The 26,715-nt window shown below is 39.3% G+C and overlaps 1 protein-coding gene across 2 annotated transcripts in view; it reads left to right on the top strand.

The window, feature by feature from the left end:
* kcnip4a (potassium voltage-gated channel interacting protein 4a) overlaps positions 1–26,715 on the top strand; it is a gene marked incomplete at its 5' end in the record, with an annotated part of 134,632 nt that overhangs the window by 7,270 nt on the left and 100,647 nt on the right. Inside the window, one exon of one of the 2 annotated variants that reach the window (XM_083937506.1) lies at positions 8,512–8,650. The exons of the other annotated variant lie outside the window; for it this stretch is intronic. Coding sequence (XP_083793632.1) covers positions 8,512–8,650 — 139 coding nt within the window. Of the gene's footprint in view, positions 1–8,511; positions 8,651–26,715 lie in introns of those variants that run through there. 2 annotated transcript variants of the gene reach the window in all.

The raw sequence follows: 26,715 nt of genomic DNA, 5'->3' as shown, positions 1-26,715 counted from the left end.
TATGAGTAACAACTGTGTTTAAAAAGGGTACATCATCAACACAACACACCTTGTCACATCCAGATAAGACACGTTCGAATACAACATAAAAACACAATACAGTAAAATGAGCACCAGGTACGTAATGGTGAGAATTAAACATCTTTGTTGATTGACTAATAGAATGACCGATGTTTTAGCTCTTTGTCAGATTCTGCATTAGTTTTATTTTTAGATTAAACTAAATTTTTGGACATGGTTGTTAGTGCAGACCAGCTAATTATATTGCATTTACATTCTGTGGTAATATGGAGAGCCTTTGAAAAGCAATTTGATTGTTGGAAAGATATGATTGAATTTTAGATACAACAACAAAGTTTGTGGCTAATATTTAATGTTTCCCATGATGTAACTGACAAAAAAGTATTTAGGATTTCTTGTTAGTTGTAGGTCATTAACTGCCTTCGTCATAAATACTTGGAAAAAGTGGAGATGGCAGGTAACTTTCTGTATCTTTAGTCCGCATTAGTTATGCTTTGTTTGATGAGCTGAAAATGAACGCATCCCCAGAGAAAATGAAAGTGACCTTACAACATAAACCTGCTGATAGGCTATATTCCAGTGTATGACTCACTGTCACAGTGACACACATCCTTACACAGAAGGTGCCCCAAATTCCCCTAGGTGCTTGTATAGTCTCCAGCGCAGTGTCTCTACACGCTGGCCGATAAAGAGCCACCGTTATCTACAGATAGCAGGTGCTGCGGCTGAATAATTTATGGAGGCATTCCAACACATTGACTCGACAACAAGACACACTAACAGAGGGCAGGGAAGTGCTAAAAGGTTTGACGCGTATGTGTCGGTGTCTGTGTCTGTGTCAGATTTTTAGTTTATATATAACTTTATATTAGCAGTATAAATTGAATTCCTCAGACTTTTTTCATGATTCTGCTCTTAAACTGGCTGCTGCATTGGCCATAATGCCACAGTCAATGTAACAAGTGGAAGAGGGAGGCGGAAAATGTGAACTGATGGACTGGCCGCACTATTCATTTTCATGAAGCTAAATTGTCTTCTCCCAAGAGCTTTGTATATTACCCTTTTCAAAAGTGCTGAACGCTTATTCGTGTGTTAATTAATACTGGTGCATAATTGAAGCATGATAATGAAAAATTGCTATGACTGACACATACTTGTATCAGCAAGATTGTTAGGTGGGTTCACAGCCTTTCTTTCATTATCTTGTGTGTGACCTTTCCATTGGCCTTTGCAACTAAAGCTGTTAAAATAAAATGAGTAATTTGAATCAAACCAGTTACATTCTGGGGTTGCAGGACTTCTTACATACAACCAGACTAGTGCTGCATCTAAATTCGCTCACTTCTGTACTTGCTTTTTAATTGCGTAGTGCATTCACACTGAAGAAGTATGGCAAAATGCAGTGCACTAACAATACCCAGATGGTGCACGCAATTCACCCTCAATGGTGGCCATCTTTGCTATATAGCAGGAGCTACAGTACCAGCCACATATTTTCAAACTGATAAAAATGACAGGCGAGAAGGCTGCAACGGTTTTAATTGAAACACCAAATACCTACCATACATAAATAGGTCACACGTGTGTTTTATTCACTAAGTATCACTATACTGTCGGGGAGTGAGACAACTAAGCAGGCAGATATTATGGCGGGTGACAATATGTGGCAGTAATGCTCCCCCAGTTTGCAGTTTCAGGTGCACCTTGAAGAAACTTAAACTGTACCCTTCTGCCATCTAGAAGTGACTTTTTTCTCCACCAACACTGTGTGCAGGTTAATATTTTTTTTTGTACCTTTAAATACTGATATCTTAGAAATGTAATTTTAGAATTCTGGTATCTTGACAACCTTATTGATGAAAGTATCTGAATTGAGACACAGTATTGGACAGTAGCTTCTGTTACTGTAAGGCTATATTAAGAAGTTATGGACACCTTTTTTCAAATCTGACACTGATCTTGGCTTTCTCGAGGCCAGTATGTGCTCCCTATCAGATTACTTGGGCCACTGTTCAAGAGGGGGTTGTATCGACTTGAGGTCAGCTTAAGTAAATAAGGGAACAACCTCTGTTTCCACAAGGATATTATAATGGAACTCTCGTGTTTCAAAGTGAAAAAGAAACTCTATCCGGGATATACTGATACATACTGAGACTACACCAAGAAGGGCCTGCAGCCCCCATCTTTAAATACTGCATTGCAGTTTATCTAATCAACAAGGCCTTTTTCCCTCGTGTTCTGCTAATTTTAACCACTTTAGAGGACAAGATCACTGTGGATGCTTGGGAAATTGGGAAGGGAAAGGAAAGTTTTTGTGTTGGAGGTGGGAAGAGAGACAGCCAGCCTTGATGCAGCCAGCCTTGATGCACATACTCACTCAACGTGTCACTGTCTGGCACTGCTGTGAACCATAGGGTTTCTGACCGCCATGACATTGGGAAGGAAAGATTGCATCTAAAGCAGTGGCTCATTGCAAGTTATTGCAACAGAGCAAAAAAATACAGACAAAAGGGAGACTGGCATGGCAGAAAAATCTGTTGGACTATTTTAAGTGAAGGAGTTATTGCAATGCTTGGAGTAATTGTGGCATGCAACCTATCAATATACATGTAAAACGTGCACACAGGGGTAGGAGTATACTGCAACAAAAATGTGCACATCAAGGCAAATACATAAAATAACTTATACATACAAATAGGAACTGCGGTATCAAGGTATTGCACTAAACCAGCGTATATAATAATCCTGAAGGTATGATTTTCAGTACCATCCGAAAATACAGATGATCCTCTTTCTATTAAACTGACACAGAGCTGCTGCATCGAGGTGATGTGCTGAAGTGCACAGCACACGTCGCCAGAGGACAGTCTCCACTGGTGTAGTCTTACATTGGCAGATCTCCACAGTGCTGAAGTATGGTCTGGCTGCACAAGTTAACATTCTTGTATAGAGGAAAAAAACACTCTTGGATATTTGTATTTTCTTTAAACCAATCACTATTTTGGGCAGTGCTAAGCCCCAGAATACAGTGACCCTTGCAAAACAGATGGTATAGATAGTGGAAGGGGAGGAGAATGCTGGCTGAAACAGGTGGCTAATGGTGGGCTTTATCCTTGCAGTCTATCTAAGGTGAATCACACTAGTAATAAGTACATAGAACGTAGAGCTGGGTATCGGCACTGATGTCCTAAATTGATTTGGATTCATAAAGTTTGATTTGATTCCCTTAATATCGATTTACAATAATTAGGTCTATTTTTGTTATAAAAACACTTTTGCTTGAATATGAAAGAGATTATCAGAGAACTAATGCTTTAAATTGTAGAAGCATCCCTCTAACCTGGTGCATTATTAAAAACATTATTTACATTAAGAATTGACCCCAAAGCAGTTGCATTAATGTACTTTTTTAAAATTTAAACATGCTACAGCTGTCATCACAATAAAATAAGTATTGAGAGACATCAGACGACATCACATTGATGTCAGAGGTCAAGGGACTCTTTGAAGTTGGCCAGGCCACAATCGATTGTGTTGAGTAATAGCGGCAGCAATAATATTACAGGACAATTTAATAAGAAAAATGCCCGTTTAGTATTTTGGATTTAGTCCTGATAATAAAGTTGAGCCAGCCAACACAAATAAAGCTGTGCACTATTTGGCCAAAGAGGGAAACACGTCAAACCTGTGTTAAAACCACTGATATGTTGTTATCTGCTGTGGCTGCAAGTGTCATCGGGTCCTCCAGCAAGAAACTATTTTTTTATTATCTATCCATTATTCTATGGGCCATAAGTATTTAAACCCAGCACGACCTGTCTAAGTAGGCTAATTGCATATTAGTCACACAGCATTGTTAGATAATGTCCTATACTACAATGACTACTAATACTAGCAGCTCAGCTTTTAAGTTTTTCTTTTTACTGATATAAAGTCATATCCCATATATCCCAGTAAAATGTCATGAAGGTATGCAAAATTGTATATGGCCCAAAATGACTTATGACACATTCCTTCTATCTGGACATTGAAAATCTAGGGAGGAAATACTTTTGCTTCTTTCCAACTTCCACGCACTTGTTTCATATGAATTTAGGCACAAACGGGCAGATTCCCATATGCAGTAGATTTCATAACAACCTCTTACAAAGACTACACATAGGCCTAAGTTTTAATTTCCAAAAGATCTAACACAGGAGGCTCCATTCAGCTGCTACATCTCTAATCATTACCATTACACTTGAGCAGTAAAGGCAATTAGTGAGCTCTACTTACTAATGTGGTGGAGGACATTCAAAAAATAAAAGCTGAATTCATGTTATGTTCTGATGCGGCTGGGCAGCAACCTCCTTTGCTACGGGTAATGGCTTCTGTAATGGGCTATTACGTTACCCTTGCAAGGTTTTATGGAAATGCAGTGCTTGTTTCAAATAAGCCTGTTGTCTTGAATGTGTGTCTTCCATCATTTTGTACTGAGACAGCAGGGTCGTTAATATTTCTTAAGCTTTTGCAAAATCACCTACAAAACTTGGACAAGAAGGCTACTCACAGTTTAAAGGTACAGGGGATGCACTTTAAATATGTTTGAAGGTACTGGTAACTGGTTCTGAACCTGACTGCATTTAACCTCTGCTAACTAAACATACTCCAAATAACCATTTTATTACAAGGTTTGCATTTTAGCACCCTGGAGCAGCTATTAAAGGGATGCTGCAGAAATCATAGCATCCCATCCATGTTATGGTAGCCTGCCAATATTTCAGATGATCTTTCAAATATACTGTCAAAAGTGTGTGTGTGTGTGTGTGTGTGTGTGTGTGTGTGTGTGTGTGTGTGTGTGTGTGTGTGTGTGTGTGTGTGTGTGTGTGTGTGTGTGTGTGTGTGTGTGTGTGTGTGTGTGTGTGTGTGTGTGTGTGTGTGTGTGTGTGTGTGTGTGTGTGTGTGTGTGTGTGTGTGTGTGTGTGTGTGTGTGTGTGTGTGTGTGTGTGTGTGTGTGTGTGTGTGTGTGTGTGTGTGTGTGTGTGTGTGTGTGTGTGTGTGTGTATTCTGACTTATTTATGGTTGATATGTCATTTAATATAGAAACCAGACTGTAGTACTTGAGTCCACTTTTTGAAAGTCTTGCACTTGTGGACTAAATTGGACTTGACTTGAACTCGATTTAGTTGGCCTTGACTGTAGTCCTGAGAGAAACAATTCAAATCCACTCACACACTAATATTGGTATCACAGCACCTGAAGTCCAAATTTAATACTGTGTCCACTATTTTTTTTGATGACCACAAGGAGTCTACCACATAAAGGAGTCCAATGCAGTTTTTGGAGGGGATATTTAGTAGCCTATTGCATGATCCTCGCCATGCTGAATTTGTGTAAGTTTTCAGTGAGTGACATGGTCAGAGCTTTGATGCCAAATACTAACTACTGTATACTTATAAAATACTACTATAAATTCCACATGAGCTGGCTGTTTGAATTAATATCAGAATACATTGAAGCAAATGATTGGTGTCTGTATAAGAGGAACAATGAAGATTTAAGTGCACAAGGAATCCACAAGCTCAGTCGCCAAACTTAGTCTACGTTCAGCAGCTAATGTATGTGGATTGTATTTCAGGGATTGACTTGAGCAGGACAGATAATTGTAACTCAGAGCGATTCGATGAGAAGACGAATCCACCCACCCCCCAACAACATTCAGATTTGTATTATATTTACATGGTTAGTTATATGCTGCAATATGCTTGAATAACTGTAAAAATCTATAGAGTGTTACAAAAAACTGATTTTGCAGCATTGAGAAGCTCTTGACTCAAGTCCACTGTACCTGGTCTTTCAGTTGACCAGTACTCTACTAAGGTAGTCTTGGATAACAATAAGCACTAACAGCTTCTTGAATATATTCAATTCAATTCAATTTTATTTATAGTGCCAAATCATAACAGAAGTTATCTCAGGACACTTTACAGACTAGGTAAAGACCACACTCTATGATGAACAAAGACCCAACAATTCCCCCGTAGAGTACGGTGGCAACGGAAACCTCCCCTATTACAGGCAGGAACGTCAGACTGACCCAGCTCTGTGGAGGACGGCCATCTGTCTGCACCGGTTGGGGAGGAAGAAAAGGAGAGAGAAAGAGAGAAAAGACGAACAGATGGACAGAGAGAGACAAAGACAGACACAAAGACAGAGACAGACACACTTCCATTAACTATAATAATATCTATAGTAATGTGAATATGACTTATATGTTATGGCAGTTAATACAGCAGAATAGTAGAAACAAGTACAGCTAAGATTATATATCCATATATATAGATAGATATATTCAATATATCGGGGACAAAGCTTTTAAGCCCTCACCCTCAGGATGTGGATATACCTCAGGATATGCTCACCTAACAGAGTTTCCAGAGAATGCATATCTTTACCATAACACAGGGTTCAATCTGTCAACCGTGTGTCTCGGCCAGCTGGAAAAGGATGGCTCTATTCCTAACTTCCTGTCCAGTATATGCCTTGCTCATCTCTGGGGAAGCAATTATATCTAGCTTTGCTGTTTACCCTTAAGCAGATCCATCTATCACTGCATGGCAATTAATGTTATGTGCATTTAAATGTAAGCTTAAGCCCATTTGGCTTAAGACCAGAGACAAATCATTTGCATAGGATGTATGTAAATTTATGACACGTTCTGTATATCGTAGCATAACTCAAAGGGTTGCTCTGAGTAGTGCTGACAAAATTCCACCGCCAATGTATTCTGGAAGACATTAACACTTGATAATAAATAATAAATTCAGTTTAGTGTATGCTGTAATGGCTATGCTGTGGTATGCATCATCATCATCATCTTCAAGTACAACAGTTTTGACAGGTGCAAAAAGTGCACAGATATGCCCTCCACTTAGACTGATATGCCACATAATTTTTATCTGTAATAACATTACAAGTATCAAAATAACAAAAATAATTTAGTGCATATCAAAGGGAAGGGTCAGGAACATAACTGCTCTGAACATGCTCCTGGAGCTGGAAGTTATGGGATGTTTTGATTCAAACACATCCCAGCAGAGTGTATGCATGCTGCGGTGCTTAAACATTTGGTCTTTCTTATTGCTGCTATCCTAGAACTTTTTGAGGCTGTGAAAAGTATGACTATGAAAACGTTTTCTTGCTTTTGGAAGACTTTTATTTGTATCAAGGTGTACTTGTTTGATCGTTTTTAAATTGAGGACTTTAAATTGAGTTTTGAGTTACATAATTTACCATGTTTTGAAGATGCTGATGAATTGAGTCTAGATTTTTCTGATAGTGACAGAGATCTGAAGGGAAGGAGTGGGCATTGATGTGTTTTCAGGGAGGACGATCAAGCGTTACACTGAGTCCCCAGCATATTTGACTCCATCTGATTCTTGAATTAAAAAACACAAATGGTACTCTAACTTGAAGCAAAAGCCATAGTTTCTTCCAGCAGATTATCTCTCTTTTTCTCTCTCTCGTTCAGTCTCTCTGCTTCACAGAGCGGTCCTCGCTCTCCTCCTCCTCATCCTCCTTCTCCCACCCCCTTTCACACTCTGTTGATCAGCTCAGGAAAGGGAAAGAGCTTGTGTGAAACCTGAGGAACACTTGCAGACTGAGGAAGCAGAGAGAGAGCGTGCACACCGTGTTTTATCCTGCAAGGTAAGATGATGCTCAGAGGGACAGTTGATAGCAGTTAGCCCCTCGCACTGGACCTCAATGTCTGTGCATTGAAAGATATATAAATTTGCAATCTGAAAGCAAACCAAACGTCTTCCAGACAGAGCAGCTGATGATATGTTGATGTTTGAAACTTGTTCTTTATAGGAAACCTTCAGGGACAATTGTAATTGACTGAATGAGGTAGGGTATCGCTAGGTCATGTTTTATTTAGCAATGTTGTAAAAGTCTTTCAACTCTGGGATGATTATCTGGAGACAATCAGTATGTTTGCTTGTTAAATTTGAAAATCTACCTATATGAGTCAGATTTAGGTAAATAATCATTGCGGGCCAGTTTGTATGAAGACAATCTATTTGGTATATTGACTATAACTTTTAATACTTTCAATAACTTGAAACAGCTGAGGACACAAGACAAGTATTTTCTGGCTCCAAAAGGGCATGCTGAAATGGCTTGCAGTCATTATTGCCCTGCATAACTGGGGGCAAAAAACATACCGAATTAGCATATGTTCCTAAGGTGTATTGCCTGAACTTGTCAGTTTGTTTTGCATGCTGCAGTGACTGTAGCTATTTGTGTTTGAATGTTTACCAGAGGCCATTAAGAGGTCATCATTTGAATAATGTGGCTAATGATAATCACATTTACTGTAACACACACAGCCCTTTTAACAGCCCTTTGAGAAGTACCCTAGTAATGAGGCTTATATTTGTACAGAATTTACTTAGATAAAGTCCTCACAAATAATGCCTCATTATATTTAAAAATAGAGACGTTCCAGCCATGTGTACACCACCAAAGAGGACCCAGTGGAGGGAGGGCCTGCAGCATTTTCGTAAAGACCACGGCTTCTCCAAGAGAGTCCTACTCAACTGCTGCCTGGTGCGGCGCATCATCGCCTGGGCCTACCCGAACCCAAAAGGTACAAAATACACAGATGTATGGCTACAGATAGCAGCTATGCAGAACCAAGGTGGTAGGATGGGATTGAATTGCCTTTCGTTTGTAGGATAATTGGTTGTCAACTCCTTAGTCTGACCAGAATTAGTCTGGATTGTTCCTGGGTCCCTGTCCTGAAAAAGTGATTATTATAAATTGCTGAAGATGAACAAGTAGAAAATTAAGATGAATTAATTTGGCTAGCGATGACACCTGGTGTATTTTGAATAATGGAATGTAGTCTACCCTGACATTTAGAGTAAATGACTAATGAACAATTTTTCCACGAAACAAAAATGCCATTTTAGTGCGTATGGAAACAGGATCAACCATTGTTACTTTGTTCTGGGAACTTACCATGTGTTTTAAGATCTTCGATGAATTGTATTGTTTTTTGCAGCAAAACAAGGAGGAGCTGAGGACTGGGTAAGGGGTTAGCAGATGTGATAGAGTTGATACTGTATTTATCACAATAACATCAACAAACGAAAAGTTACCCGAAACATAGTCAAGAATGCTGAACTGGAGAACTATGTCCAGGAAGAACAGTATGCACTTAGGACTGCCAAAAATAATGTGTGTAATATAATCTAGATCTAATTACACACTTTTGAGATTGGATTTAACAGTAACACTATACACTCATTAACTGTACGGTTACTGTACTGAGTTCCGACGAGATGAAATTGAGCGAAAGCAGCAGAGTCCAGAATGTACTCTGAAAACTGCTCAGTTCGACACCATTCAAAACACATTAATGTGGTATTGATCAGTCATCCTTTCACCTTAAAGGAACACTAGAATTTGTGATTTATGATGATAGAACGAGTTGTACCAAGAGCCACACTAGACAGCTCCAGTAAATTAATTCTCTTTGAACCTAGATCAGTATTGATTACTGCTTGGGTTATATATTCACAATGGCCATATAACCTAATAAAATAGGATTTATAGCTACATTTTCTTGCCACTGGAACAGGCAGTAAAACACAGAGGGAAAACACTGGGCTGTCATTGGCCAAGGACATATCTTCACATTTATATACATGCAAGCTGGAATTAAGCCCCCTTCCTAAATGAGGAAATCATTTAAATACAATATTGTTATGTTTAGAAGAGATATATGATGCTCATTTACTTACTTGTAGTTTGTGTTTCTTATAGAAAATGTTTACATACTTAAATGTTCGAGCACATATTTTTCTAATAATGCTGATGGCTGTGGCACCTGTAATCACCCTTTGTCTGAGACGCTCTGTTTTAGCGCCTGTATCTTGAAGACCCCCTCCTGAAAATGCCCAGTCTGCTCTGCTTGGTCATCTTTTCCTGGTCTCCATATCTCTGCTCTGGTCTGGTTGTCTCTCCACCATACTAATGGAACATAGCAGCACTTTCAACCTTGAAAAAACACCATAAGGCTTCTAAACCAGAAGCTACACAACTGGACGTGTTCCAGCAGGAATGTGATCAGAAAATTGTGCGGAAATTAACTAAATCTGCAACCCGCATTACATCTTTGCCTTGTGTAAGCATGTAGCTACATGTAATAGTGTATGCAAAATGTAAACGGCATGCAGTAACACACAGATGATCATATTAATAAATTCAACACAGGTTGACATCACTTCGAGCCAAGAGCTATGGCCGAGAGTAGTAAAAACGGTTGGAAACGGAGTGTTCAGGAAATCTTAATTTCTTGCTCACAGGGGTTACTTTTACATATGTGTACCTCATTATTTTAAGCTTTGGCTGCATTTAATATGAACATCAGACTTGGCAACATTTTATACATGACAGAATGTAGGGAAATCACAATAGGCCTACTTTAAACATGCCTAATAATAGCCCTTTTCTTTAAAAAGAAATTGTGATATTAAATTTGTTTTTTATGCACATAAACTGTAGGTACGGACATATTTCAAATCATGGAAAGGAGAAGGATAATTAATCTGTCTTTTTTCCTGTCTTACTTAGTGATGTGTGTTCAGTCTCAGTTTTATTCTATCTTGACTGTTTATTCTGTCTTCCCTCATCTGTGTTCATTGTTCCTGTTATTAGTGACTCTTGCTTAGTTCCCATGATTGTTTTATAACTCAGTGACACATCAAGCATTTCCATAAAACCTGGAGCTTTTTTATTGGCAGGTGTTGTTCCACACTGATATGGCTTGTCAGATAAATGAGTTGTGTTTGGGTATGATTTAGGATGCTATTAAACAGTCATGAACGTCTCAGTAGGGACTATATGGCATCTGCAGTGAAGAATTTTCTGCAGGGGAAAAACAATAACATAAGGACCCCAAAACAGCTTTTCATGAATAACGGAAGCAAGATTATGCATATTCACCTTTTGTAGAAGAACTGAAGGCTTTTCTTAATTTGTATTGATTAGATTAGTGTCAATGGGGCAGGGGCATTTTCTAGATCACGTAAACACTGTAGTTACTTCTTGCCCTAGCCTTTGGTTGGCCTCTCTCTTTTTTTCTGCACCGTTATCATTTGAATCTATACCTCTTATAACATCTGAGCTGGTGGCCAAAGCTGGAGCCAAACTGGGACCCACACTGGGACCCAGGTGTTTCTGTCAGGCACATTTAAATTAGAACACAGCATTTGTTCAGACTTTCATTCCTTTCACGCCTCCTTTTCCTTCTGAGACATGCTGCCTCCATCCGAGAGCAAGCTGCATTTTTATAGTTTTTGCTCAAGGAAGCTGAAACAGTAACACAGTGGTACAGTGGTAAGGAAAACATTACGTTTTTACAATAGCATTGCACCAATGGAGTTTACTCCTGTAGTTAGGTAGCAAATTGAACTTTCACTTGCCAAACTACTGAGCACTGCTGTCACTTGTGGCTTTCACCTACACTTGAAGTTTTTTCTTTGTTTGGATTTAAGATGGACATCAAGAAAAGAATGAATAAGAGCGCACACATGATCACAATAACGGCTACATTGCATTTAAAGCCTCCTCTCCTAGCATATGTTTGTTCATAGGTGTTCTCGCATTAGGTGGTGTCACAAACTAATAATACTATCCCCTGTGTGACCCAGAATAACCTCCCAGCATGCATATGATCACACTACAAACCTGCCAGGTGGCAATAGTACCCTCCGGATGTTGGAGCATTCTTCAGAAAATGAGCATGCTCACTAAAGCAGGTGATACTAGAAGCCCTATGTTGTGTCCACTGAGCAGACTTCTGCACTGAGAGAGCATGTTCTAAATCGTTGATTGTATTGTTAAGTGTTGTTAAACAAAGATTACATTGAAGAAAAATTAAGTTTTACTCAACGTGGGGGAACAAGGGCACCACTCTCTTGTATACTGTTCATATGTATCACAATCATATGCATAAGTTCAGTTTTATTTTCTATCTGTTTAGAATGTTTTGCAATTTGATTAAAAAATGAATTAAAAATATAATCTCTCTCTACATTTTTATTAGAAATCTATCACTGCACCTCATCTCTATGGCCAGAAGAGGGCAGCAGGCTACAGAACAAATGAATGGCTAACATAATCCACTGTTTGCTGCAGTCAGAGCAGTGTAGCAGCGATGCATTGTATAATATTCAGATTTGCCCATCTGAAGGTGAATTAATTTTATTTGGTTTTGACTAGCCATTACAGCACGTATCACTGTACATCTACACCAAACTCCAAAAGGACAACACTAAGCCTGTAGACCAATTAAAGATGATAATGTTAATTCTTAATATTGCACAAATCTGCAGTTGTTAACCTGGTTTATATACATGCATGGACACTATCAACGCCAGTACAGTCCAACATTATCCAGTATAACAACCCTGCGTGACAAAACTCCCCCCCGTGTCCTTTTACTACTCAGGTAGGGATGCTGTCATAAATCCTGTGAATGTCTGCACTGCAGCAGTACAGTAATTCCGTGGCCCCAAATGCACTCACTATAGTAAAATGTGTCTCAGTGCTGATAGAGGCATGGCAGCACAGTATTAGAGCTCACATATTCTGATCATTTTCAGGTTCCTACTTGTATTTTACGTTTCTACTAGGACATGTTTACATGCTTTAATGTTCAAAAAGCACATTGTTATTTTCATATCTGTCTTAATATACTTGTATTCAGCCATTTTCAGTGCATACTTCAGCATTTTTGTGTCTTCCGCATCTGCACTCGGTGTCACTACACTATCATTTCAGCCAGAGAATGACTGTAACAGCGATGTATATTATAAATATTATATCATAACTGTACAGAAGTCCTGACTGCACGTTTAAATTAACAGTTTCTAAATAGGGGCTGTGTGCCTTTCTCTTTGGATTAAGCGTTTTGATACTTTCACAATATTTAAATACTGTAGCACCTCTTATGGGACCTTTACAATATAATGACGGCTATAAATATGGATGGTCCACTCAGAATGCTTTATGATTTAACATTCAATTTTTTTCTATTGTTAAATTAAGAACACGTGACAAGACATGATCGAGAGCTATTTAATTAGTTTGTTACTTGGTCTTTATTGTTTTAACCTTAAAGATGTAGCTTTTGAATTCTTCATGCATGCATTCAAACGTATAACTGGAAAATCTACCGTGCATTGGTATTTAATACCCACTTTAGCCAGTACACACTTGCAATCTCTATCAACATCAACAGCTTTACACATGCAATCTGGACATGCTGTTTCCCAGTTTCTTTTTATATGTCCCTCCGTAGCTTTGTGCACAATCCCCCCACCTCAAGAGAGCCTTTCAGGGTCATGTCCTTTTGAGATACACAGAAATGGCATGGAAATCGAGTTACTTACTGTATTGGCCAAGTCAACATGAAAAAAGCCTCAAGAGGAAGTTGTATATACAAGGTTGCATGTGTTCCACAGTCGTCAATTTTTTTGTTGTCAGACTTAAACCTCCAGCTTTTTAAATTCTACACTCATCAAGGCATATTTGTGATAGCTTAATATCTAAATCCCACTGCTTCCCCTCACTGATTTGAATTTAATTGTTGATACTTTGGTCGCAGTGCGATACCACATCCAACAGTGCAACACCATAATGAGAAGCATTGCTTAAAGGGCCCTTAAACCTTGAGAACTAATGCCAATCACCATGATGCTCTATTTTGGAGAGAATGTTAAATACCATCCTGGGATGTGTGCCCTTGATGAGTGTAATTCTCTCCAGTGATTTCGCAGGCAGGAGTTTTGAATCGGTATCTAGTTTTCGGTCATACATTGGCTTTCGGTAATGTAACTTGCTTTCCATTCTAATCCACTTGGTCAAGAGTGCAGGCCTCTGTAGATCTAAGGTGGAAATGGGAAAAGGCAATGATGGATTAGAGGGGAAGTTGAGGCAGCATGCAGCCTCTCGGATCGGAGGAGAGGGGAATAAAGCGATTGCCCGGGGACTGCTGGCTGGCTGAGATGTAGTCATGTCCCACTCTTGTCATTCATTTGATTCATATGTTGTGATAATGGTTGCTGGGGAATGAGGGGGAAGGATCCTGCAGTGATACCTTTCCCCGACATTAATCTTTTTCACAGTGCTAGCCAATATCTTTGACAGCCAGAGAGAAAATATTGCACATTGTTTGCAACTAATGGGCTCAGAGATGATGGGCAAATCTGCTGAAATGCAAAGGCCAGCGTGTTTCATTTATTGTTATGTTGCATATATTTCACCCGCAGGGCCTCAGTTGTAACAGCAGGTTAGTTATATTCTGTTGGATACAATGTTTTCTATAGAATCCTCTAAACATACAGCATTTTATAAATATTTGGCTAGTATTCATGTATTTTTATCTGTATTGAGATTCCTGTCCTGTGAAAAAAAATAAGTTTATAATCATCACTTTGTTATTAACAGCAGAAAGGACCTTTGCTGGTCACAGTTCAATGAGTTTATACTCTGTCCAACAGTTCTATAAATAGCTCAAATAACCCCCAGACGTAGGACACATGATTTGAGAAGCACTTTCCATTATGTCACACAACATTGAGCCTGACGTTCTCTTTTTCAGACTTGGCTATGACCTGCACCCCTCCGTTGATAAACAGGGATTAGCAGCTAACAGCCAGGGATTAGTCTGAGAATAGGCGACCCCAGCGGACATGTTGTGTGTAAAACACCCTGAAGTAGCCTGTTGACAGACAATAACACTAACACTCTATCCTGTCAATTGGATACAGCTAACTGAGATAGCGGGCAGTTAAACATGTGACTTTGCTGATCATCGGTGTAACCAAGCCGGATCCTTTTGTCCAAGCTATACCAGGAATTCATTCTATACATCATTAAATATGCATTAGTTGCCACATGCAAGTGTTTTTCCACAGACTGGGTAACTCTTTGTTTCTGAGAGGAAGCCACGTGTGAACACATGCTTTAGTCCTGAAACAAAAAAACAAACAAAACACAAGATATTTGAACCTTTGCCTACAGTTTCATGACAACTGGACATATGCAGATGAAGACAATGCTATAGCAGGGCTATTCACTTAAAAACTCAGTTGGGCCACACTTTAAAACCACCAATTGTAGATGGGCCAGACATTTTCAGCAGCCTATTTAAAACCTGTGTATGTGTCTGCTCGCTTAGACACAACCGACCAATATGTGGCGCATCATTTAAAAATCACTATCACAAACAGCAGTGATAAAAGGCCATTTCAAAGAAAAATAGTGGATAGCAGAAGCCACCAGGATGGTGCCTGAGAAGCAATGTCCGCGTCCTGTTGGTGCCCATATTGACCAACTGGGCTGTTCAGACAGACAAACAGGCCATGCGTGGAGCTCCCTGTCCTGCTCACAATCTGCAGTGATATTTTAGCGTCTAGTCTATTTTCTTTGTAATATTCTCTATTTATTTTGATAGACACAAGCATTCATTTAAAAAAAGACAGATTATATTATAAGGTGACACGGTGATGTGGTTAGCACTGTCTCCTCACAGCAAGAGGTTCCTGGTTCAAATCCTGGTTCACCCCTTCTGTGTGGAGTTTGCATGTTCTCCCCGCGTCTGCCCGGGTTCTCTCCGGGTTCTCTGGCCCACAGTCCAAAGACATGCATGTGTCAGGTTCATTGATGACTCTAAATTGCCCGTAGGTGTAAATGTGAGTGCAAATGGTTGTCTGTCTCTGTTTGTCTCTATGTGCCCTGCGATAAACTGACGTCCTGTCCAGGGTGTACCCCGCCTCACGCCCGATGTCAGCTGGGATCGGCTCCAGCCCCCTGTAACCCCGACAGGGACAAGCGGTTAAAGATGAATGAAAGAATGAAAGAGATTATATTATGAAGGAAATAGAAGTTAGTTGAAGAAGAAAATCTGATGTAAAAAAGCAAAGTATGTTCCAGTAGGTGACTTTGTTCTCTGTTAAACAGAGCAGGAAATCCACCTTGGAGCTATAAAGGCTCCTTAGTTTTTGAAAAGTTGGTGTGAAGTTTCAAATTTCATTAATCATCAAGCACTTGTGCATAAATTATCCTACATCTGGCTACTTTCTTTTCGTCACACGTCCTCCTTTGTCCTCTTGTCTGCTGGTAATACAGGGGTTTGCCGGTAACCTACTTCAGTAAAGTGTTTGTATTGTAGTAGCGGCCTGGGCCCTCTATAAATAGCCCCTCCTGATTGATACCCGGTACAGTGAAACCTCGTAAGCCTTTGGCTGCTGCGGGGCAGAAATGACTTTCTTGTGTCTGTGTCACTCGGCTTTAACACACCTGTCCCTGTAACAGTCTAATTTATCTCCTCTGTCTGTTTGTCAGGCAGCATCCAAGCAGCAGGCTGAGGTTCATTTCAAGGCCTCAAAGACCTTGCAAATTCAATCATATCCCCCCTGAGATAGCATCTGATAAGATGTGATGTAAGTTGAACAAGGGCGAGCATCTGCCGTGTGTAATTATTAACGAGTAGTCATTTTAAAGTTACCTGTAGCATTTGTACAATAATGCTCATTTGCTTAATCAAAATACCACAATACATGTCTAGTGTATACCCTGTTCATGATATTTTTAGCTTCTTACCAGTTCTATTGATCTTTGCTGAAAAAACAAAAAAAACTCACACGCATAGAACATATTTTACATTCCCTGCAGCAGGAACAACTGTTTGGTATGAATCAAACAACTGTGCCATAAGCAGCAGTAGCAAGCAACATCAATTTAAACTTTCCTCATCTTGAAATTTAAGGAAAGCAATATTATAATGCAGCATTTTTAATCGGCAATACTGCAGACATCCCCATCACCATCTATTATCACTTCAACTCAAATGCAGCATTTTGCCATGACAAACCCGTCACATGTTAGTGACAAGTATGGCGCAAGGTGTGGGCACTGTCCCAGGTGGCTGCATCAACCTGTCACTGTGGGAAGAAACAGAAATAAGATTGAAGTCCTAATGGGAGCATCCCAGTGAAATTGCCATCCAACAGTGCTTGTGTCTGCAGATTGGTCCCAAATGACAGGTTGCTTAGATTTTGTCTCTGGAGTGCACATTAGGAAGATGTTGTCATTTACATACCATTTTGTGATGTAGATTTTAATTTTGCAGCAGCTTGGATAGTTTCACCGTAAATGTGATCGGCATGCTGTTTAACTGGCATTTAACCACAATGTTTCAGAAAGGAAAGGGAACTCATTTGGGAAGTTTGAAGGTGCTTAAATGAAAAGTACGTAAAAAAAATAAATTAAAACACTTCTGAATTAACTGTCTGATTTATCACAGTTGTGATGTGCTTCACATTCTTCATGTTGAGATAAAAAGCAGTTATATTGCATGAAGATATTTGACTTTCACTGCTTTGCTAATTGAGATCACAATTTTAAATGAGCACTAATCATTCCGTTGTAAAAATAATCCATTATGAAGTTACATCTCTGGGGTAAAGAGTAAAGCCCAAGTTGTTTGAATTTGAAATAGAAGTTTAATACAAATCACATTGTGGGAGGCTTTGAGAGAGTCCTGCTTTCCCAGGGGTTTTCATGCTATTGCCATTTGAATTCTCAGTAGTTGAGCCTGTGACACTAGTGAGCAAGGTTTCATGCTTTGAAATTAGAAGCAACCCCAGCAATGCAGACCGTGACAGCCAAGACATCTGTGAGCAGATACATAGTGGAAGTTGAAGAATGGAAGACGGGGAGAGAGACATTTGAGACTAAAGAAAAGTAGAGAGAGAAAGGGAAGAGTAATTAGCTGGAGAAACGGCGGAAGGAAAAGTTAGGGACCGTGCACATACAGAAAATGGAGACAGATGGCTGAAGGTGGAAACTCTGTCCAAAATGCCAGAGAAAAGTTGTATTTTACAGCTTTATTATGACAACAACAGAAAGAAAACCTGCTCCTCTGAGACACAAGCAGAAATCTCTTGAACAGACGGAAGTCTCCTGCAGCTGGACTGATAAACTAAGGCAGTGACCAAACCATGACAATACCCCTTATGCTAATGTTCACTGAAACATTTATAACAAGAACAAATAGAAGATGAAAATCCATATTTAAGTTGGTTAAAGTTGGTTATATAGTTAGTATCACATACATGAAGGCACAGCACAACAAGGTGAGAATCAGACACGTGTTGTACCGGGAGTTAGTAACATTTGACACCATTATCTAACAGGATGAAATGATGATGAGTGATGAAGTGATGAGTGAGTGATATCCTGAAGGTCAACTTCACTGTGACGTCATAGTGATGTTTCTGTCCGTTATTCAATACCATAACTCAGGAACAGAAGCTGACATTTGCTGGCAGGTGTGTGAAGCGTCTGCTTTGCCAAAAACACATTACCTTTTCGTTAAAGCAGTTTTTGATATGTTATTTAAAACCACCATGATAGGAACGTCATGGTAGCATGAGAGGAAAAGTCCAGGGATCACCAAAGCCATTAAGATTCATTGTCAGTAAAATTTGTTCAGTATAACATTTTTCTTCTGACAAAAAGCTGTTGTGATAGTTCAGTGGGAATGTTTTACCTGCTAGTGGCATAAGAGTCAGGACCTGTGTGGACCAAAGTGGCAAACTGACCAACATTACTTTTTTTTGGTGCTAGTACAAAAATTACATTGCATATTTGCTATATAATATTAGCAATGCTACTTCCAAACAATGCTGAGCCCTATATTGGAAATACAGTTCCAGTGTTCCAGTGTTTTTTAGTCAGACTGATATGCATTTGATCCGTTTCACCAGCCAGTGCCTCTCTCCTTGATCAACCTTGGAGAAAGCTCACTTTATTATCTTTATGTCATAGTGACTCTACTACTGGAAATTTGTGTCTTATTGTTTCCCTGGTAGAATTAACCTAATTACACATTTTTTAAAAATGGCACTTCTGGGTTTTTCTCACTTTCACAAAGAAACAAGGTTGGGTGTTTCTCACCCTTGGAGCTACACATTAAGGGCAACCTCTATATTTGCTTCTCCACAAAATGACACGGGTCCTATTTGTTCTCACTTGAGGGACGAACCAAGAGTGTCGGTGCTCCCAGTGGACAAGGCTAGAGCTATCCTTCCTAAGTAACTGTAGATTGTGCGTGTTGGTCTGTCGGCAGATGTGCACTCTGCAGGAATTGGGTCAACAAACCACACCAGGCCTCCTGCAAGAAACCAAACAAAATGAGGTCATGGAAAAGGGAAGGCTCTCAGCTGGCCTGCAGAGCTTTTTAGCATGGCACAATATATGCTCTGTTATGACAGTTAACTCCCTCTTAACACTAACAGAGTCACTCGCCAGAATAAATTGTCTGCATGAGTTCTTGCTGTGTGTTTGTTTGACATTATGGAACGGCTTAAGTAACAGCACCTATTTTGGAGTAATAGTGCTAGTTCATTACATTCAGACTGTAGTGTACAGGCCTGGACTGGTGCAAAATGTTCAAACTAAGGCAAACAGTTCTTGTTTACAAAGAAACATACTTTTTTTCCTGAAACACTAGTTGAGGGATTGGCACTTTTTGTACAACAGAGGACATTAGCCCACCACATAATGCCCTTGTGATGCATTTCCTCATACTTATAGAAGTGCTTACTGGCAATCCACTTCTACTGATGAATTTCAAACTTGATGGCCTTCTTATAATTACAGTGGTAATGATTATTTGTACTGCATGGTGGTGAGTGTAATTTGCCTATTCCCATGGCAGCGACAAAGTTGTTTTATTTTTCTCATCTTCAAGGCAGTCATTCACGAAATAGCTTTTTGCAATAGAGAATAGTGTAGTGCCTTCTTCAGTGTACAGAAGTTCAAGAGAAGCTGAAGTGAATTATAAGGTTGTTGATAGGGTGACCATGTATTATTTTAACTGCAGTAGATTTTCTCCCTGCCTCGCCTCAAGTCTTTATTCCACTGTATAACCTTTAGCTTTAAATTCCAATTGAATTGAATTGTCTTTATTGTCATTGTACCAGTAGAACAAAATGTACAGTACAAGAACACCTTATAGTTCATACATTTACATAATGTCACTTTGATAAGCTGGCAATGCCATTGAATATTTTTCACATCTTCAAAACAAAGAAGAAATCAGCGCTGCTACCTGTAAAGCACTTTTTCGGGAAGAAAAGTCCCAGCTTGTGTTTTCGAGTAAGGTTATTCTCCCACACTGGGAGGAAGGGACTTTGATTTGCTCAGTGTGTTTTTGCCCTGGGCTGGTTAATAATATAGGCGACCCTACGCCAAATCCGAATTGTTCCCTGGAGACTCTGAATGACTGTACTTGTGATGTAATACCTTCTGTCATTAGAATATTGAGCGAGTTTTTTCATGCTGCACCCACTGTACATCACGGGCCTCCTGTTTGATTACTGTAATAAAATGAAGCACACCAGAAACATATTTCTACCGCACATGCCATTTTGAGTTAAACATTGGCTGTGAGTCACTGTCAAGGAAGTCTGAATATTTACATCAACTGAGTACATACATTGCAAATGAAATCATTAAGATTCATTAACACTTGTGTTCAGTAATGAGAATGATTTAAACAGTCCTGAGATTATAAAAAGAACCCTAATCATCCCCTTAAGGTACCTTCTGCCCTATTAGAAGGATCTCCAATGAAATAAGTCTCATGAGATAACTGTAGGGAATGTACCAAACAATTAGCTCTTTCTCTTTGATCCCAAGCATTTGTATGTAGGATTTTTTTCGTGTGAGTACATTTATGTTTTATGTAGAATTTAAATAAAACTACCTTTGATGCATTTATCAAATATTTAGTAGTATTCACATTTATAAAGTTGCTCTATGTGATGGTCAGTCGGTCGACTACCTTTATCCAGACTGAAAAGCTTAGCTATGGGATGGGTTGTCATAAAACTTAAAGACATTTACTGTCCCCAGAGGATGAACCTTACCTGCTTTGGTGATCCCCTGACATTTCCTCTAGTGCCACCATGAGTTTGGCTTTTTAGTGAAATGACTTGACAACTTCTGGATGGATTGCTATGCAATTTCGTACAGTTACCCTTGAATCCAAATGAATTTAGGTGAGCTTTCTACTGATTTCATTTTTTGATTGTTTTTTGCTATTTAGACTTTGTAGAAATACTCTAAATATGCCAAAAAAAATGGATTTGGGCTGGCAGTCAAACACGGCAAGGCCTTACCGTGCATTCACACCAAAAGCGATGGAGGCGATTAAATATCACTCAGAACGCGTCGCCCGATGCGACATCGCGTGTCATCGCGTGTCATCGCGTCATTTACATTGTTTTTGAATGGCAGCTTGGCGCTTTCATCGCCTCCATCGCTTTTGGTGTGAATGTACGGTTAGTCTAAAATGTTGAATTCAGATAACATCATATACTGAAACTGTTGACGACCATGACGTGTTCTGTCGGATAGGTTTCAGGCTTGTTGAGTCCTGGATTTATGTTCTGCTGTCATACTGCCTTCAATCATTTGATAAGTGCTCTGTCAGTTGATACAGTCTCTGCATGGTCCATAACAATGGCAGTTAGTGGACCTTTGTGGGTTCTAAATCATGAAATACGAAGCAGCTACACAGCAGTGTATGTGTGATCTCCCGCCTCATACTTTTACTCCCCTCCATCAAAGCTCAGGGCTACCTCAGCCACATTATTAGTGAGCCTACTAAAGGTGGCCTTGGTGAATTTGCCCCATCACACTGGCTCTTATAAATGATTTAGTGTGTAAGATTAATGTACACAGTCCAACCAAATGCCCAGTCTATTCTTTGGTTCAGTGTTTTGTGGGAAAATCATTTTTTAAGGACTCTACCAGGGGGAGAAAGTCAAATAAATAGACAAAATTTCCTGGGTGTGTGCGAGATGACATCAGTTCTGTGCACGCACGCTGGTCTTTACTGCCGTTCATCAGCAAGTTAACAAGGACTCTACCCCCTGCTTAGCCTCACACTCAGTGCTCCTGAGAAACTGAGGAAAGGCCGACTGGCTCCTATTCAAAAAAGATTTACATAACCAGCTCCCCTGTGCTTTCCATATACAACAAGATTTGCGCAATTATTTGAAAATCAACCAAAGTGAAATGCACAGAGCATTTGTTTTTCTTTGAGGAATATGTGTTTGGTGAAGCTTTGTAGATTGACTGATCTGCATACCCTAGAAAATTATGCTTTGTTCACTAAAATATTATTTTACAATATGAGAGCATAGCAGCAGCTTTAAAAATGAATTCCCAGATGACTTTAAGAAGACTGTTCTTAGTAATATGTCCTATTTGTCACTTGGAAATTGATATACTGGACAGAACACTCAGGCAATATGTCCTTGTGACAGAAATGGTCTTGCTCAGAGAAATGAGCAAATAAAAAGACTGACGTTACTTTAACGTTCAATACTGGACCTACTCTATTTCAAATAGAAGCAGCACCCTTTTTCCTACTCAGTCACTTCACAGAATATAGGCTGAGATATATTGATATATATGATGTTAGTGTGCCATTATATTTAAAGACCTGGCTGGCCCGAGGGACTGTAAATATGGGGGACTGACGCTTTCCAGATCATTATTGTTTTATCATTATCGTTTTTGCTCTCAGTGAAAATGAACGCAGACCCCTCACTCATTCAAACTGAGCTATGAGGAGGAGTTCATTACTATCCCTGGACATGATTTGTTCATCACATGATTTGTTCATCACTCATATATATTATTTCCTCCTTCTTTCCTTTTATCTTTCTCTTAGCACCGTTCAATGTCAGAAATGTACTCAGCAACATACAATACAATATACGCAACATATTGTATTTAACATTAGGAGTTGGCAATAGTTGCCTTTACAATCTTAGGACGAGTCTTGCTATAGTTATCTGAGGTTTTCTGTTTATCTTTAATGGCGGCCTCATGGTTTTCTGATCCAGTACCCATCCAGTCCCTATCCTTCCAATGTACTGCTCATTTAAACACTTTTGCAGCTTCTTTCTTGCTGAGAGAACAGAGACAATGAAAATGAGAAAAAAAACAATATTGTTATATCAGTTAAACAGGACCAGTAGGAAGAACCAAATCACAGATAAACTTGCGTGCTTTGTTCCTTGGTTAGCTTACTAATGACTTTCCCATTTGAATTTATATGCACACAGAAAGTGCTTGAATTATGTACCCTGTGTATGTGACAGTGTAGTGGCCCGTCCAACAGTGCTGTTTCTGTACAAGGAAACGGCAAAAGTGACAGTTGTGAACCTTTTTAGTGCTTTAACACATGTGCTATTAAGACATCATCTGTTCATCACTAATACTAAATGCTGCTCTCCATTGCATAAAACTTTCAAGCATTAGCATCACCGATCAGTGATGTTCTGAATCAGGTCACCTGCATGCATTAACAAGCTACGGGGGCCAGTTGCATTAACTTTTTTGCCCTCACATCATAAGATAGACAGCATGCTTCTCTGTTTGATAAAGACCACCAATTACACAGAAGGTCACCTGCTCCACTAACAGATGTAGGCAGAGCTGTCTCTGGTTCATAGCCAGAGATGAAGAGTTGCTTGAGACTCATCAGCCTTTTTCTCTGTTCAAAGTGAAGGTACAGTTGGTCAAAATCCAGCATTTTCCCTTCTATATTACACACATTTTTTAATGATGGTATGAAGTTAGACTTCCAGCTCTGATTTGGTCTATTATTGAGTTGGGAGGATAACACAGGCATACATTTTGTCCACAACCTATAAGTTAGGTGGGTTTGTAAATTTATGTTAATAAGACCATCGCGGAAGCACGAAAGCACAGTGAAAAGTAACTGGCGTAACTGTGGCGTTACATTAAAGTACATAATGTTCAGCAAACTTCATGGAGAACAGCAAGGGCAAAATAGCATTACTGATCTTTTTTAACAGAACATTCTCAGGTCTAGCTCTGTTAGTGTGTTAGTAACAAGCCAGCTGGTATCATACTTATCCACCATTATCTTCATTTTACCTGTTCAGCTGACTATAGCAGTTGATATGAGTCACTCGACTGTCCTGCAGGTATTACAGATGCCTACATTAACCACAGACCGCCTCGTTCATGGAGTCATGGCTGTGTGCCACTGTAGACTGAATATTGGGGAAACATGAAGATGGTGACTAAATAGCACAACATTCACAACAGGTGTTGCATGATTGAATATCGTTCTGTTATTGTGGACATGTGAGGACCATTATCTTGGCCAAGCAATATTGTGTTACAAAAATCCTGTCATATCGCCTAAGCCTAGTCGATTTACACATGTGATCACAAGTCTTATACTTATATCACTGGTGAATGTTGCTGCAATGCCATTGCAAACTTTAGAACCTATCAGAGATCAGTTCAGACATCTAAAGACTTTAACAAATATGCGTCTGTTGAAATTCGGCACACAACCTTTTTTGATATGGCTTTTTTGGTATTAGATACTGGCTACACTGACTGAAATCATACTGTGCGTAGCAAAAAATATCAGATCCCAACAATACATTAGTATTGAGCATTGTGGAGACAGATTTTGTCAGCAGGCATTAATACAAGACCTAATGCTCCTTGAAAGAGAGCTGGATGTCAATTTAACCATTTAACCTGTAATTTAAATGCAAGCAGGAAGAAATAAAGCATTCATCTTTAAGTGGAGCTTGGCCAAGCTCATTTTCTAAGAAACTTCAGCCTTTAACAGAATAAGAGTTTCCCATTTCAGGCCCTTACGCAGCTGTATATGAATGGGCATACAAAGTGAGTCAGCCTTATCAGTGTCTTGTTCGAGAGCCTTGATCTCCCCAAATAGACCCAGCAAGATATTGGAGTGTAGATAAAACATCGCTTGTGCATCCAAGGAGTAATGACAGAGATATACAGTTTGTGCTCTTACCGGGAGGAAAGTGAGATTGCATTTCAGGTTTGTGCTGTTATAAATTTCCCATCAGCAGATTTATAATGAAGGGGATTATATCAGTTTTCCATAATGACCTTCACAAAACGCCACATTCAAAAGAATGGTTATGAATGCCAATGAAGATTGACTGCAGTGGGCATCCCGATAAGCGTTTAGACAGAGAGCAATTTCAAACCTGCCATATGTTCAGTATGATGATCCATTTTTATGTTGCAACGCAGAATATTCAAACACACTATCTGAGTGGTGTGTGAAGTGCACAAAAAATGGATTTAAATGTGAGGAGGCATCCTATACGTTTTTCAGCAGCGCCCTAAGGGAGCAGTTATGCTAACATTAGTACACTGATGTCATAAGCAATTCATTACTGTCTTCAGATATTGACCCGGCTCTTATCTGCAGTGGCGCCCTGCATTGTCACAGCTATGGCTAATGTTATAATTCAGAGAAGCACTGAATTGTTTAACTTTGCTCAAAATGGATTTGATAAGAACGCTGATGGTCTCTATTATCACTTTGTTCAGGACTCATTTCATTGGGTTTTTTTAAGGTGATGTGTGGTACATTGAAGAGTCTAAATATGCCTCCATCTATGATTGATACTGTTCTGACGCCAAATCTGAATTTCTCAATATGTAACAGTTTAATAACAGTTTGAGTAGTTTAATATTCATTCATAGTATTTGTTAGCAAGACAAAAATGGCTTAAAGTGTGATAATTTTTTTCTCTTACTTTGATTCCATTATTCTTTTTTTCTTTGCTGTTGACCACTGATCCTCAACAGTGATTTCCACACTGAGGAAAACAGCTTATCAAACATTGGTAATGGGTTGATATGCGGCATCTGCTGATGCTGATATATAGATAGACAGTGCTGCTACAGTGCTATTACAGTCTCCGGCATCAATGACAGTGCACCCGGAAACGCTGACCAATCGGAGGAGACTGGGCTTAAAGAGGCAGCTGCAACCGAGCGATTCAGACAGAGGGTGAAAAGGGGTATGTTCAGGCAAACATTATGAGTGTCTTTTTTTAAACATGTAAACATGTTCCCGTAGAAACCCAAAATACAAGTATGAACCTGAAAATGAGAGATGGCAAGAAAGTTGATCAACTACTTTATTTTCAAAACACAACTGACAACTATCTGGTGGTACCAGATTCTTTAATGTGGGGATATGCTGCTTTTCTTTGTCATGTCTCATAAGACATGACAAAGTCTCTTGGGATTTAGGCTTTTGATCGGACAAACAAGCAATTTGGAAATGTCTCCTTGGGCTTAAGGAAATGATAATGTACGTTTTTGGAAAAACTTTTTTAACATGACATTTTATCAGATCATTTATTATTAATTTAAACAATCTTTAGGGGCAAAGCGCAAGCTGTTGTCCTTCTGCTGAGTTAGTCTTGGTCAGCAAGAAGAAACAATCATTACCTATCACTGTTCATTGATTGGGTGTTGGTATTGTTTGAAGCCCAGCTCAAACGAAAATCCTACTTTGCTTTGATGCGAGTCCAGCCTTCACCTTAATTCCCAGAAAGCTAACTTGATCTGCTAAGTAAGATGCAGCATTAATCTTGTGTTTTATAGAGCACTTTATCATCACTAGGGTCAAATATCCCCTCAGACATTGTTGTTGTTGTTGTCTTGTCTTCCTAATATGCTCTTAACAAATCGGCTAACCTTTTTCTTAATGACAGCTACGCAAAATTGATCAAACTC

The sequence above is a fragment of the Echiichthys vipera genome (genome assembly GCF_963691815.1).
Source record: "Echiichthys vipera genome assembly, chromosome: 22".
Lineage (NCBI taxonomy): Eukaryota > Metazoa > Chordata > Actinopteri > Perciformes > Trachinidae > Echiichthys > Echiichthys vipera.
The sequence above is the reverse complement of the archived record's forward strand: the minus strand, read 5'-3'. Positions and strand labels throughout refer to the sequence as shown.